The 14,805-nt window shown below is 45.9% G+C and overlaps 2 protein-coding genes across 3 annotated transcripts; both read left to right on the top strand.

The window, feature by feature from the left end:
* Window positions 1-1,548: 1,548 nt before the first annotated feature.
* HYKK (hydroxylysine kinase) lies at window positions 1,549-7,993 on the top strand. The gene is made up of 6 exons (XM_040077352.1): window positions 1,549-1,691; window positions 1,785-1,864; window positions 2,162-2,499; window positions 3,263-3,405; window positions 6,625-6,808; window positions 7,480-7,993. The coding sequence occupies exons 3-6, from the start codon at window positions 2,169-2,171 to the stop codon at window positions 7,941-7,943; spliced, it is 1,122 nt and encodes a 373-aa protein (XP_039933286.1). The 5' UTR covers window positions 1,549-1,691; window positions 1,785-1,864; window positions 2,162-2,168; the 3' UTR covers window positions 7,944-7,993.
* A 1,346-nt stretch (window positions 7,994-9,339) lies between these two features.
* Window positions 9,340-14,700, top strand: PSMA4 (proteasome 20S subunit alpha 4). Of its 2 annotated transcripts, none has more exons than XM_040077149.2 (9): window positions 9,340-9,455; window positions 9,662-9,739; window positions 9,921-9,963; window positions 10,671-10,833; window positions 12,157-12,234; window positions 12,460-12,548; window positions 13,396-13,526; window positions 13,739-13,862; window positions 14,295-14,700. In XM_040077149.2, the coding sequence occupies exons 2-9, from the start codon at window positions 9,737-9,739 to the stop codon at window positions 14,447-14,449; spliced, it is 786 nt and encodes a 261-aa protein (XP_039933083.1). In that variant the 5' UTR covers window positions 9,340-9,455; window positions 9,662-9,736; the 3' UTR covers window positions 14,450-14,700. The 2 variants fall into 2 exon arrangements, with proteins under 2 accessions (XP_039933083.1, XP_039933084.1); XM_040077150.2 differs by having other exon boundaries at window positions 9,443-9,476.
* Window positions 14,701-14,805: the final 105 nt, after the last annotated feature.

Consider the following 14,805-nt stretch of genomic DNA (forward strand, 5'->3'; position numbering starts at 1 on the left):
TTCTCTGGGTTAGCTGTGCTCCAGACACCACTCTGGATGCTCTATCAAATGCTTTTATAATAACTTTTTCTTTCCCTTCTGAAAAATGTCTAATTTAGAATCTGGATGAAATCCTGTATTAAAGCGAGCTTCTTGGCCAAGATTACAACTCTGACAAGATCCTCAGAAGTGATTTGGGATGTCCAACATGAACCTACTTCAACCCTCACTTTCAGCACAGGCATTAGACTGGAGTTCAACTCATGGATGCTAAATTATTCAAGTCTGTTTTTCTACAGCTAATAAGTCAGGCCAAAGTACAATCTTCAAACTCTGCCTTGCCTCAACCACAGTGAGCTTCCCCCTGAGTACTGGGCGGGCAGAAGCACAGAAGTTTATAGATCTTCTGTTCTGGCACTCCAGTCTGGCAACTGAAGCAAGAGTAAGGAGTACAGATCTGCAAAGTGTGTAGTCATCTTGTTTGCAGAGAGCAGGAGCCCATTTCTGTAACCACTGATGTTAAACCAGAGCAAGAAAGCTTTCCCACTGTATCGATTTTATTCCAATGAACTAAAGCTTTGAGGCCTCAGAAATCAGGAGAGGGAACCCTAAATATTTTACAGAGCTCTTTTCTTTTGAAAAAAACCCCTTATTTTTGTGATTTCTAGTGAGAAGAGTTGGTCGATTACTTTTATTAGCATCTGTTCTGAAATTGGAGAGAGAAAAAATTGTTCCTTGAGGAAACAGTTTCCCTTTTCTAAATTGCTGATTTGATTAAAAAAACCATTTGATTAAGATAATATTTTCAATTTTGTGCCCTTAATATTACAAACAATACTGAAATCTTGTGACAGAGGATTTTTAACTGATTTACTTAAAATCAAGATACTTTAGGTGGTGTTTGGGTTTGGGGGGGAAGTGTTGTTGGGCTTTTGGGAGTTTTTCAGCATGCCCTTCCTAAATTCATTTTCCTTCGGGTTCCTAATTCCATCATAGCAGTACGACAACTATGGCGAGTTACTTTTCTTTCATTAGGAGTTTCAGAAGATATTTCTATATTAACCTCGAGATTGGTTATTGTTTTCATTAAGGGTAAAATTTTCTAGGGCTGGACCCACTGCCCCAGTAAAAATTTTCTCTGGGACAGTCTAAAGGACATCCTGAGCAAGATGCCTCAGGTTCGTTATATATATTTACATGTGGTCTTCCGTCCAAGCATTTAACAGATTTTGATGTGGTACGGTGCTAAAAGGGTTTAAAACAAAAGAATAAACCGATGTCTTCCCTCCCGCCCGCAGTGGGCGCAGGGTTTTCTAAGCGTTCTGCCTTTGTGGCAGGAAGTTGTAGCTTTCCTCCCGTCTCGTACTGTTGGAAAACAAAGCCCAGGGCCCGGGGCAGCGCTCCTGCGCCGCGGGGAGGCTGCGGGAGGTGCGGCCGGGCCGGGTGCAGCGCGGGGCCCCGGGCCCGCCTGTCCACGCTCGGGGCGGGTGCAGCCCCGCGTTGCGCTGGGCACAGGGCGCTCCGGCTGCGAGCCGCACAGGCGGGGGCTGGACCGGCCGGGCCCCCGGCTGACGGCAGCTTCTGCCGCTCCTCGGCCTCCCCGGGCTGGGCAAAGGTTGGTGCGGCTCCCGCCGCGTCCAAGGGTTGCGCTCGTTTGGGGAGGCTCGAGATTGCTGCAGGTGGGCCGGCGACAGACGAGCGAGCGTCTGCAGGTTTGTGCTGATTTTCTTAGCGTAGGAATTTGGAAGGCCTTGACCAAGCAGAAAAATGTTATGATTTACTAAAATATTTCTTGCTTTTTTCAGGCACGAATTGAAGACCTCTTGATCAGGGATTCGGCAACTCTGTTCCTGAGGGAGTCATTCTTACCTATCAACAATTCCAGGTTAGGCTGCTGCTAGAAATGAGCTAATAAAAGCTTGGTTAATAAGCTCTTCATGTCTGCTGTTCTGAACAGATTGAGTGCATCTCTTTAGCAGTCTTTCTTTGGAGGGGCTGCAGCCTAAGTATTTGATAAGCTATGATGTAAGAAACCCAAGCTGGCACAGGGGGTTGGTTTTCTTTGCTTGTTTAATAAATGTTGGAAATTCTTCTCCAGTAGCCAAATGCATTTTTTTGCAGTAATTACTGCTTCTGGTGTCAGAATACAGATCAGATCATCCAGCTTTTCTTTTTCTCCTAGAAACACAATGTCTTCTGGAAATGACTGTCAACCCCAGACCTTGACCAAGCCTGCACTTGGTGAGAGAGAGGCAGCTGAACTGGTTGACAGGGTATTTGGATTGAAGGTGTCCTGGATCAGGTCACTCCCCAGCTATGATGATCAGAACTTCCACGTGCGTGTCTCAGCTGAAGGTGCTGATGAGTATGTCCTCAAAATCACCAATTCAGAAGACAGCCAAGAGCCTGACCTCATTGAAGTACAGACCCAGGCCATGATGTTTCTCAGTGCTGAAGGCTTCCCTTCAGCTACGCCTTATCTGACAAAAGATGGTAACATAATGTCTCTGGAGTTGGGAGGTGAGCGACTGTGGGTACCTTTACCTCCCCACTCTCACCCGTAGCTCAGAAGTAGCTTGCTATATGGTATACCATGTGTATGCTAAAGGAAAACTAGGCTTGTGTTGGAATAGTGGGGATATGCATCAGGTGATCTGTATTCCAGCCGTAACAGTCCAAACTTAAAATACCAGAAGCAAAGCAACTCAGAGGGAGTAATAATTAACTAGGAAAACACTTAGGAAAACACTTCAGCTTGGGACTTGGAGAAAACATTTATCTGACATCTGTGTCCATGCAGAGATGGAGTTAAAAGTGCCTCATTGACTATGTGGTGCTTGAAATTATTTGCCTTCAGAGTGGTGTAAGATACAGTTCTAGCCCATCTCAGAAGCCAGAATAAATTGCTTTAATAGTGTTTGGAAGAAAAATTGTGTTGGCATTTAGCTTTTACTGCCACTGTAACTTCCATACAACATTTGGCATCCCTGAGGCCTGTTCTGTTTGCTGCAAAACTTTATGTGGGTGTACACGGGTGCTCGAGGAACCTTGCTTGGTGCTGAGTTGGGTCCAAGCACAAGGACTAAAAATCCAGCATAGATTTTCTAAGTGTGTAAAGGTTTGTACATCATTATACAACATTTGGTAAATCAAATCTTTACACTAAATCTGTTTTATGAGCTACTTCTGACAACTTCTACACTGGGATACACCTTTTTTGCCTCTTGCATTAACTAATACTCAGTGGCACATAGCAGTGACTGACTGCACCTCTCCTTATCAGGTACTAGACCTGGGAACAAGAAGTACATGGTCAGACTGCTGACTTACCTGCCAGGTACACCAGTAGCAAAAATCACTACCAATGCTCAGATTCTGTATGAGATTGGGAGGCTCGCTGCCAGCGTGGATAAAGTGCTCTCAGAGGTGAGTTCTCATGCTTCAGCCTCAGACTTGTCTCTGAATCAATGTCTCTTCAGCATTTGCTAACGTGCTTGCTGCCTGCTTTTCTGACCTGCAAAATGCAAGTGTCAGTTTGACTCACGGCTCAGGTGCCAGCCTCCAAGCTGGCTGCTACTAAAGCCTTTCCCCAAGTACGTGACAAGTGACACGGTACTGGTGATCCTTCTGCAATACATTTTTGTACCACAGATGGGAAGATAAGGAGTTCTTTTTACTTATGCAAAGCTCACCTGTTAGTGTTTCACACCAAGCCAATAAAGGAGAATGACTCCTAGGGTGCTCAAATTAGAAGAATGCCCAGCTCGTTTTACAGAATTTTTGTGTAGTGCACAGCTGGCTGATCTATTATTTTGAATTCCTTTTGAGTTGCTGACTTTCTTCTCATCATTAGCATTGTGACCGTTTGTAGTGGTTTCATGTTCGCTAAATTCTGGTTGCCAAATTTAGCGTAGTGGTCTTACTGTTTATTCTTTTTCTGTGGGAGAGAAATTAGGAGAAAAGCAAAGCAGGCTCAAGCTTAAAAATGAACAAATAGTTTTATTAACACACACTAAAAGAATGGAAAAAGAAAGTTGGGAAAAAACTAAAGCAAAACAGAATGAAACTCCAAAAATACTCTTTTCTCTCCCTACAGACTATTAACTTTCCTACAAAACAACATAAAGAGACAAAACTTGTGATTTTCAGTCAGTTTCACCATTTGAAAATAAAACAGAATGAAACTCCAAAACCACTCTTTGCTCCCCCTACAAACTGTTCACTTTCCTACAAAACAACATAAAGAGACAAAACCTGTAATTTTCAGTCACTTTCACCATTTGAAAATAATCTTTCATCAATTCTTTAGGAGAAGAGTCTCTCTTAGAGTCATGGATCCCACTGACAACTTAGAACAGTTCTCTTGTGGGTTTTTTAATTGTCACAAAAACAGCCCCTCAGAGAAACCTGCCTCTGTGACCCCTCCCATTAGCAGGTTCCCAAGCTGCTTATGGGTCAGGGGCCTTAGACTTTTGCATATTGGGGTGTCACCTTTTAAAGATGAATAACTCTAAAGGCAAAGGATTCTTCATCTCAAGGCACAGAGATACCTTCTCACTGGCGCAGAGGGCTTCTCATCTCTGTCTCTGTTCAAGCATCTTATGGGATCAATATCACTTAGTCCATCACAAACACCTTTGCTCAAATCCACACACAAACCTAAACAATCATCTCCCCAAATGCATATCTTTCCCATGATTTAAAGGGATAATCTAGAGTTCATTTCCACATCTCAATAAGAATGGAATGACAAACTCCTCAACCCCCTGTCCCAACAGTCCTTTCACTCTCGCTCCACTGACTTCATGCTGCTTTTCCTCTATGTTCACTCTGTCCCTTTTCTTTCCTCTGTCAGGGAAGGGTTAGGCCTTGGAAGCTTCATGTTGCCAGGAAAGGGTTAAATCTGCCCAGAGTCTTTTTCTCTTACTGCAGCTCAGGGTGTTAAGATTTTCAAGGGGTGCTGGTGAGGGGTGGGGAAGAACTCACACAGAAACACCAGAGATCAGATGAACCCGGGCAGTCCGGAATCAAAAAAACCAGGCAGGCTCATAAATGCCTTCTCAGCCCACCCCTCGGTTTAAATCGGGGCGGGCCCCGGCCCAGCCAGGCCCGTAGCTGGCAGCAGATGGGCTCGGAAGCACAGCCCGGCCAGGGCCGCTCCTCTGGGCCCGGCTCAGCCCAGCCCGGCCATTCCCGGCTGCCACACACGTTACCTTTCCCTCTCTCTGGCCAAAGGGAAAGGGGCTGAGCTGCAGCAAATCAGGGTTTTACATGGGTACGTCCCAAAGTCACGTTTGACATTCTCAGTGGTCAAAACAGATGCCAATGTACCAACTAACCTTCTGATAGGTCCCTGTCCTTTCTAAAGCAATTCCCAGGTCCTGACCAGGAAATACATTCCACATTTGTCCATAACTAAAAACTAAACTGTGCCAACCCATGACACCATTTCACATTGGTACCCTCCCCACACCAACAAGCTGTGCCAACAGAGACCTATGACACTTCTCATTTGCACCACTTCCCCTGAGATAGTCTTAATGCAAAATTCTGTCTTTTTTCTGTAGTTACACAGGATAATAAAGCTGATCAGTCAGCCAGTAAGTAAGTTTGATGCATGAAAGACCTCACATTATTTATTAACCTTTCATTAACCTTTCTTTCTCATGTTCTGGCTTCCAGCTTCAGACAGTTATGAAATATGAATTGCCAGTTTTACTAAGCACATTCTTAAATTTCAAGAGCATTTTTCAGTTGTGGAAGATAACTTACTGTTGCCTTCTGACACACTGGTCACACTCTTATGATTAAAATCAGCTAATCTCAAAATATGTCTGTGACTGATCCTGCTAAGGAGGAAGTAGTTAATGAGAAGCAATTCTGATGGAAAGCACTCTTTATTCCCTTAACATATGGATTATCATCCACCAGGGTGGTTTAGGTTTGTTCTTCACTTGTTCATACACTGTCCACTTTTGATTATAATTTAGTGATCTTGAAGAGCCTTAATTACAAGCATAGTTTTTATTTGTTTGGGGGTGTGTGTTTTATTTTGGTTTTGTTTGTTTGTTTGTTTGTTTTTTCTTGAAGCCAGCTACTCTTATGGGAAGGTTTTTCTTTTTTAAATTTGCCCTATGCACTGATCCAATCTGGCCCAGAGATCACCTTAATAAGCATATGAGGAGTCCAAGATAAGCATAAGGTGTGCAGTGGGAGAGATGCTCTTCCTCTGCGAATGTCACTTTCCAAACCATCCCTTCCATCTCCTAGTGAGAGAGGGGTTAAGGACCTTGTATGTTTAAAGCAGTGGGGCCTGGATGTACAAAGGCAAAACTTCATAAGCATAAAGCCAAGGTCAGTGTCCCCCTGTGCTCAGGATTTTTCACATACCAGCTGTTCCTAAGGCTTGTCCCCCAAAGGTCTCACCTTTAGAAGCAGAGTGTGCCTGCTCCCAGCACGCTGGCAGGTCTTGTGTCTCTGGTGCTCCCACAGCTTTCTGCAGCACCAGCTGTGCACAACTCACAGTGCTCTTCGGTGAGTCTTATTAGAAACCTGTTAAAATGAATAGGGGTTTTAAATGATGCCCTTTCATCATAAAGTCAGCATTTTTTCTTATGCCTATATTACTGTGTGCTTTTTCCAAAGAAATTCCAGCATCCATCAGTAAAAAGTCTGCATCGGGGTCAGTTCATTTGGAACCTGGCAAATGTTCCTCTTCTAGATCAATACATTTATGCCTTGGGCCAGAATAAATACCGTGCAGTGGTGGAGCAAGTTATTGAGCAGTTTAAAGACAAAGTAATACCCAAGCTAAGCAATTTCCGAGCCTGTGAGTATTTTATTTTCATTGTAATTATTTTTAACTGAGACACAGAAATTTCTTCCAGGAGTTGGCTCTGTAGAGAAGGAAAACAAAAATAGCAAAAAAAGTTAATCTCTTTTCCCTAGCCTAAGCTTGGACAAATAACTTTTCCCTAGCCTAGACATGGACAATACAGCACAGAGTAAGCCAAGAGGAATGTTCTGTCCAGTCAGGATCAGTTCTTTATCTTTCTGATGAGTTTGCTCCCAGTTAAGTTTATGATTTTCATGCTGCTATTTCAGCATACTAAACATATATGGAGTACAGTACTACCTTTCATAAAGGCCCAATTAAGTACTTAATTCAATTTTTGAAATTCAGTTGACATTGATATTGATGATAATGTGACAGTTCTATAGTTGGAGACTACTGTTGTGTGTTTGCAAACATGCAGTGTATCACAGGTCACAGCAGCCTGGAGCACAATCTTGTAATGATCCCATTTTTCCACCACTGTTAGTGATCTGGCAGTGCAGTGGAGGTTCACAGGAAGCAGTAAAGCTGTGAAAGACAGCGCTTGATGCTGCAGGGGACTAGCGTGGTTTTGTAGCTGAGTGTTAGTTTGACATGCATCTTCCCAAAGCTGTTTCAACTGTTTAATAATTATTAAATACTGTTTCTATTTCTTCTGTGTTTAGGTATCAATCATGGAGACCTCAATGACCACAACATTCTCGTAGACTCCAGTTCTGATTCGCTGGAGAATCCCCAGTACAGAGTGTCTGGCATCCTGGATTTCAGTGACATGAGTTACGGGTATTACGTGTTTGAGGTCGCGATAGCCATCATGTACATGATGATTGAGAGCCCAGACCCACTGAGTGTTGGGGGACATGTTCTCGCAGGATTTGAGAGCGTTCTGCCACTCACTGCCGAGGAGAGAGGTGCCCTTTTTCTCCTGGTGAGTGGGAGGTTTGCACAGTCCCTCGTCATTGCCGCCCACACGGCTCTGCTGTACCCAGAGAACAAGGAGTACCTCACAATCACAGCCAAAACTGGCTGGAAACACTTAATGACAATGTTCGAGGTGGGCCAGGAAGCTGTAGAGAAGACGTGGTTTGAGACTGCCCAGGCATACACGCACCACACACCTGCCCCGTAGCTCTGCGGCTGCTGCGGTACTGGGGGTGACACCAGACTGAATAAAGCAATAAAGGCGGCGCTGCCTGGGCTGGATGGGGCGCGTCCGCCGCAATGCATCCGAGAGCAGAGGCGAGTCCAGGCTCATCGTCCCGGGAGAGAAAACCATTACTGCCCTCACAGCAGGCACAGAAGTGTGGCGATTACTGCCCTCACGGCGGGGGGAGCATATGTGACCGCTATGCCCGCCCATGGCAGGAGCCGGGCCCTCACATCGGGGTGCGGTGTGACCATTACCTGCCCTCACACGGCGGGCGGGGTTGTTACTGTCCCTCACATCGGGGTGCAGTGTGACCATTACCTGCCCTCACACGGCGGGCGGGGTTGTTACTGTCCCTCACATCGGGGGGCGGTGTGACCATTACCTGCCCTCACACGGCGGGCGGGGTTGTTACTGTCCCTCACATCGGGGTGCAGTGTGACCATTACCTGCCCTCACACGGCGGGCGGGGTTGTTACTGTCCCTCACATCGGGGGGCGGTGTGACCATTACCTGCCCTCACAGGGCGGGCGGGGTTGTTACTGTCCCTCACATCGGGGTGCAGTGTGACCATTACCTGCCCTCACAGGGCGGGCGGGGTTGTTACTGTCCCTCACATCGGGGGGCGGTGTGACCATTACCTGCCCTCACACGCCAGGTGGGGCCGTTCCTGCCCCTCGCATCAGGGTGCGGTGTGACCATTACCTGCCCTCACACGGCGGGCGGGGTTGTTACTGTCCCTCACATCGGGGTGCGGTGTGACCATTACCTGCCCTCACACGGCGGGCAGGGTTGTTACTGTCCCTCACATCGGGGGGCGGTGTGACCATTACCTGCCCTCACACGGCGGGCGGGGCCGTTCCTGCCCCTCAGAGCAGGGGTGCAGTGTGACCATTACCTGCCCTCACACGCCAGCCGGGGTTGTTACTGTCCCTCAGAGCAGGGGTGCAGTGTGACCATTACCTGCCCTCACACGGCGGGCGGGGTTGTTACTGCCCCTCACATCGGGGTGCAGTGTGACCATTACCTGCCCTCACACGGCGGGCGGGGTTGTTACTGCCCCTCACATCGGGGGGCGGTGTGACCATTACCTGCCCTCACACGGCGGGCGAGGCCGTTCCTACCCCTCAGGGAAGCGGTGCAGTGTGACCATTACCTGCCCTCACACGGCGGGCGGGGTTGCTACTGTCCCTCACATCGGGGCGCAGTGTGACCATTACCTGCCCTCACAGGGCGGGCGGGGCCGTTCCCCGCCCCTTTTGGCGGAGCGCCGGCATGCGCACGTGACTCTGCGGGCCGCGCGCGCCAGCCCCGCCCCGCGGCGACAGGAAAGGGCGCAGGCTCCGCCCCAGACCGGCACGCGGCACTGCGCAGGTGTGGCGGCCATTTCCGACGCGGTGGTGAAGGTTCGGGCGCGGCCGCAGCGCCCGGTTCTTGCCCGGCGGCCGGGTCTCGCCGCCCCCCGCCCTGCCTAGCGGTTCCCTCCGGCCCGCCGTGAGTGAGGACGGGCGGCAGGTGGGCGGTGGGGCGCGGGACGCGTCTTTGCGCGGCGCGGGAGGCGGCGCGGCCCCGGCGTTCTGCCGCGCTGAGGATGACTGTGCAGTGCGGGCGCGGGCGGCAGCGCCCCCTGGGGCCGTGCCGGGGTGCGCTCGGTGCCGGTTCCCGGGGTTCCCGGTTCACGTGTCCTGTGCTCTTGGCAGGCCCGGTGCCGGTTCCCGTCCCCTGCGCCCTCCTGCTGGCCCGCTGCCCTCTGTCCGCGGCGCGTCCCCGGCACCATGGTGAGTGACTCGCCTTCCCCGGAACTTTGCTGAGCCGCGGGTCCTGCCGAGTCACGGCCCGAGCGGGGGCGGCGGGCGGCGGGCACCAGTGACCACCCGAGGTCACCGAGTCTGTTATACGGGGGCTTTAGGGCGTTGGTGACAAGAGACTGGTGATACTTACTGAGCTATTCTTTTACAGTCTCGAAGATATGACTCCAGAACGACCATATTTTCTCCGGAAGGTATTTTTTAACCCGACACTTTCAAGTAAACTCTATTTCATATTCTCAAAACTATCAAAACACTTGCACAAAGCGTGGTTGTTAGTAGCACGTTTCTGTATGAATATGAGTTACAGAAATCATATTTACCCACACCCAGTTCTGTAGGGACAGCAAGGATCCCAAGTGGACACTTTCAAATTCATTCTAATTGAGGCAATAATGAGACTGAGTCCCCATTAGTGAGTAATATCGCCTGCCGTGTTTTTGAAATAACCATTTATTTCTTGTTTGAGTATGGTGAGATTTTGTCACTATGCCCTGGGAATGGATAATGTCCTGCTAGTGCAGTCATGCCTCTCCTTGTTATTCCTGCATGTTTTCTTAATTTTCAGATGGGATGAACCCAAGAAATCCAGTATAAAATGTCTTCTTTGTTTATTGAAAATTTGTCCTAGTTTATTCTACTGCAGCAAAGAGTTCTTTAATTTTTTTATTTTTTTTTTAATAGAAGGGGTTTTTTTCCCCAGTGGCCATATCCAGTATTACCTTATTTTCCTTCTGACTCCCTCCTTTTCAGACAGTTGATTTACAATTGACTGGTAAAAGACTGAAGAAGTAGATGGGACAATGAGCACTTGTCAGATTCTTGTAACTTTAAGACACCTTGTGTAGTTGGTTTTGTTCAGTGTCATTTTTTGATGATAGGAATTCCAATCCTTTCCCAGGTCGCTTGTACCAGGTTGAGTACGCGATGGAAGCCATTGGGCATGCAGGCACGTGCCTGGGAATTCTAGCAAACGATGGAGTTCTGCTGGCAGCAGAGCGGCGCAACATTCACAAGCTTCTCGATGAAGTGTTTTTCTCAGAGAAAATATACAAACTTAATGAGTAAGTTGAGATGGTGATTAAATGTCCAATGATGTTATTAACAACAGAGTGCTGATTAGCACATAACCTGGTCTTATTTTATTTGAAATATTAATAATCTTTTTGTTTGGTGTTTCAGACAAGTATGACTGTTCTGTCATTGTTCACTCCAGTAGTTCCCCTTCTAAAGTAGAAGTATTGCTGGTTTGTCTTTTTTATCTCTAGGAGAATTTTCTAGATGGAATAGTCTGTTTGTTGGTACTATGCCATACAAGGTAACAGTATTGTGGCAGTTAAGAAGACTGGGAAATCTCAGTTTTACAAAATACCATTGAGGAGCAGAATTAAGAAAGCAAACAAAAATTACCATGCTATTTCAGCTCCCTTTCCACATCTCTTTTTTTCTTCAGTGGCTTGAAAAGTGCAAGATAACTGGGTAAAATGTGCCTTAGGCTTCTTTGCCACAATTGTAGCAGAAATGAAACATCTTTCTATTGCCATTTTCATTCTAGCTCCTGGAAATTGAATTTGTGATGTCAGAGCAAAGAATTTTATGGATTATGCTTTCTTGTTGCAAGGGAGGTAGAGCTTCATCCTTGATAGAAGCTGCGTATGAACACAAATAGTTTTCCATCCTGTCTGTCTCCCATTCCATGTTGATCTTGAAAGCACCCTGGAATGGTAGGAAGTACTGGATTTCCAAGGAGGCAGTGTAACAGCACACTGGAGTGGTCACCTGGAACAGCCCTTTCACCTTTTGGAAAAATCCCTAATTTCACAAATTCTTTTATACAGCAAAAGGTTTATAGCATACCAGATTGAGCTAAAGAGATACTAAATTAAGATCAACAAAACAATCAAGGATTGAAGTACTTATTTTTCTTAGGCATCTATCAAGACTACAAAGTTTCAGTTACCCACATGTGTCAGCCAGGAACTCCCACGGAAGGCCTGTCACATCTGTGTGGCTCCTTCAGTGTTGAGGTGTGCTGTGTCAAGTGGCCTTCTGAGAGGCACCTGTATGTATGTATGTGTGTGCCTAATGGCTCTTGTAAAACCAGTCAGGACTTAATCATCCTTGGCATTACCCTCTTCTCAGAACTATATGTATAACCAATATACTGATTTGCTGGCTTTCTGTCCGCCTTTGCTCTTAGCAAATGGTTACTGATGTTTTTGGTGCACCCCAAAGGCAGGAGCTGATGAACCCACTTTGTACGGTGGCTGTGTAGTTTTGATAAGAAAAGCCTGACAGTAGATGCTGTGCTTGAACCCCTGTATGAAGATGTGAGTGTTGGTTGGAGATTGACAGGAATTCAGTTCATTTGTATGCTTTTCTTGCAGGGATATGGCGTGCAGCGTTGCAGGAATAACTTCAGATGCCAATGTTCTAACAAATGAGCTGAGGCTGATTGCACAGAGGTGGGTCTGCTGACAGTGACATGGCTTTACTTGCCTGTGCTGTCACATTCAGCTGTCTGTATGCATTAGATCAGAATGAGCATGCATTTAGTAGATCAGAAGTAGGTTGAAATAGAACAGCTAGATCACAGAGGCTCTAACTCGGCAACTTGTTTCCTCTTAAATGTTATGCAGGATATAGTCAGCAAAACAAGTTTTGGAGACTGCTTTTTCTTCCTCTTTTAGGTATTTGTTACAGTATCAAGAGCCCATTCCCTGTGAACAACTAGTAACAGCACTGTGTGATATCAAGCAGGCTTATACGCAGTTCGGAGGTAATGAAGTGTGATGAATCATTGTGTTACTAAATGTCTCAAGAACAATTCTCTTACATAATATGAAGGATCTAAGTCTGTGGACAGTTCTACTGAATTCTCTTAAAAAAGTTAGGAAAAAGTAGCCTAATTTAAGAGGGGGATGAGTAATCACAGTCACTGGTTTTTGCTGCCAGAGGTTTCTGCTTCTTATGGCTTGGGAAATTAATAGCTGAGATGCCGGCCCATTGCACATAATGCTTTGAGTGCTTTTGCAGTTAATGAATGCCTTCAAAAGAGCAGTAGAGAATTGTTCAGGCAACCTTTCAACATTTTGGGCCCATCCAGCATAATAGCACAATGAATCAAAACCAAGGTTGTATGTAGGGGTATCAGTGTTCTAACACTTGAAAAAAGTACTGTTTATGTGGTGCAAGTAATGTTAAAAAATGATATTGTAAGTAGTGTTCCTTAGTATGTGAACTGCTAATTCTGTTGTTTTGCATATGTGTAGTGGGAGAGAATTCCTTTTAAACTACCCGGCTTTTGGTACTGCTAAGTTAAATGCTTTAACAGCTAAGCTACATACCTGAAATATGAAATTTTAAGTCCTGAGATGATAAATTATAATTTGTGGAGACACAAATGAACTGCTCTTAAGGTTAAATGGAATAAACCTCTGCTGCCTCCCACCCCATGACTTAGAAGGAAGTGCTGGCGTGCTTATCTCAAGCAACAGAAGTGCAGAACTGTCTGTTAAATCCTAGTTCACAGGAATAGATTGGAAAACTAAATCAAAGAAAATAATTGTCACTCATGACCAATCTTGTTACTAAATTTAGGTTGCTAATAGCCTTCTTTTCAACAGGAAAACGTCCTTTCGGTGTTTCATTGCTCTATATTGGCTGGGATAAGCATTATGGATTTCAGCTGTATCAAAGTGATCCCAGTGGAAATTATGGAGGGTGGAAAGCCACATGCATTGGGAATAATAGTGCTGTAAGTTCTGGGTTTTTTCTTCTCAAAAAGAAAAGTTTAAAAGTGTAAATTGTACTGTATTAATTAAACTGAGTTGATTATTAGTGTGGGAGAGATTTACAGGTAAGTGTAGAAATGCTGCTGTGAACTCATGTGTTGGTATTACCTGGCAAAACCCCAACTGTGTGGTTGATTGCCCAAAGACACCATTTTAATTTCTGTGAAATTCACAGGCAGCCGTGTCAATGCTGAAGCAAGACTACAAAGAAGGGGAAATGACCTTAAAGACTGCTCTGGCATTGGCCATTAAGGTTCTAAACAAAACCATGGATGTCAGCAAGCTCTCTGCTGAGAAAGGTGAGTGTTCACTGACACGGGATGGCACTCTCTGCTTAAACAAAGGGAGCGGTGAGTGCACATGTTCCACGTGGGGCTCACTGGAATGTTAGTTGTCACAAAAAAATATTTTCAGACGATGCAGGAGTTCTCAGCCTGAGCCTAAGAGTCATTCAGAAGGTTTAGTCCAGGCTGATGGCTGTTGGCCAGTTCCAAAGGCAAGGCTGCAGTTTGGGGATTGAAATGCCTGCGAGTCTGGGAGCAGAACCCTGAGAGGAGCTACCACGCTGCTGTGCTCTGCTGCAAGAGGGGACTGTGGGTGGCTGCCTCCAGCCAGGCTGTGTGGCACAGGGAGCACTGGAGCCTTCTGCCTCGCTGTCTCGTGTAATCTCAAACCTTGCCCTGCTGATGATTGCTCTGCCTGAACGCTGCTGTCTGTTCCATGTGTTTCAGTTGAAATTGCAACACTGACAAGAGAGAACGGAAAGACAGTAATAAGGGTTCTGAAGCAAAAGGAGGTGGAACAATTGATAAAACAACATGAGGAGGAGGAAGCAAAAGCTGAACGTGAAAAGAAGGAGAAAGAACAAAAAGAGAAGGATAAATAGAATATGAAATCAGTTGTTCTCTAGATAATAATGGACCTGCTTCAGCAAAAGATAGTCTGGATTTCTGTGCTGTAGAAGCCTACAGTTAATGCCATGGAGGACCCAGAAGTACTTTTGATGAACCAGGTCTTTAGTCATCATTTAGATAATTAGTTTACTGCTCCTTACATTGACCAATAATTGCTTTAATTCTTCAACACTCTTTCTTTCATCTTCTATTTTTTATTATGGAATAAAATTTAAGAAGAATAGTGATGGGTGTCTTTATTTCCTCAGTAATGCCTGGATATGCACAATCTTGAGGAATTTAATTGCTTTAAACCATTAAAACAAGGTATATGCTAGTTGGTAAAGAA

This window comes from Hirundo rustica, chromosome 13 (genome assembly GCF_015227805.2).
Source record: "Hirundo rustica isolate bHirRus1 chromosome 13, bHirRus1.pri.v3, whole genome shotgun sequence".
Classification (NCBI taxonomy): Eukaryota; Metazoa; Chordata; class Aves; order Passeriformes; family Hirundinidae; genus Hirundo; species Hirundo rustica.

Coding starts and splice junctions, on each gene's coding strand:
- HYKK (XM_040077352.1), top strand. CDS start 2,169: ATGTCTTCTGGAAATGACTGTCAACCCCAGACCTTGACCAAGCCTGCA. Junction 2,500..3,262: donor AATGTCTCTGGAGTTGGGAG/GTGAGCGACTGT, acceptor TCTCCTTATCAG/GTACTAGACCTGGGAACAAG. Junction 3,406..6,624: donor TGGATAAAGTGCTCTCAGAG/GTGAGTTCTCAT, acceptor CTTTTTCCAAAG/AAATTCCAGCATCCATCAGT.
- PSMA4 (XM_040077149.2), top strand. Junction 10,834..12,156: donor AAAATATACAAACTTAATGA/GTAAGTTGAGAT, acceptor CTTTTCTTGCAG/GGATATGGCGTGCAGCGTTG. Junction 12,549..13,395: donor GGCTTATACGCAGTTCGGAG/GTAATGAAGTGT, acceptor TCTTTTCAACAG/GAAAACGTCCTTTCGGTGTT.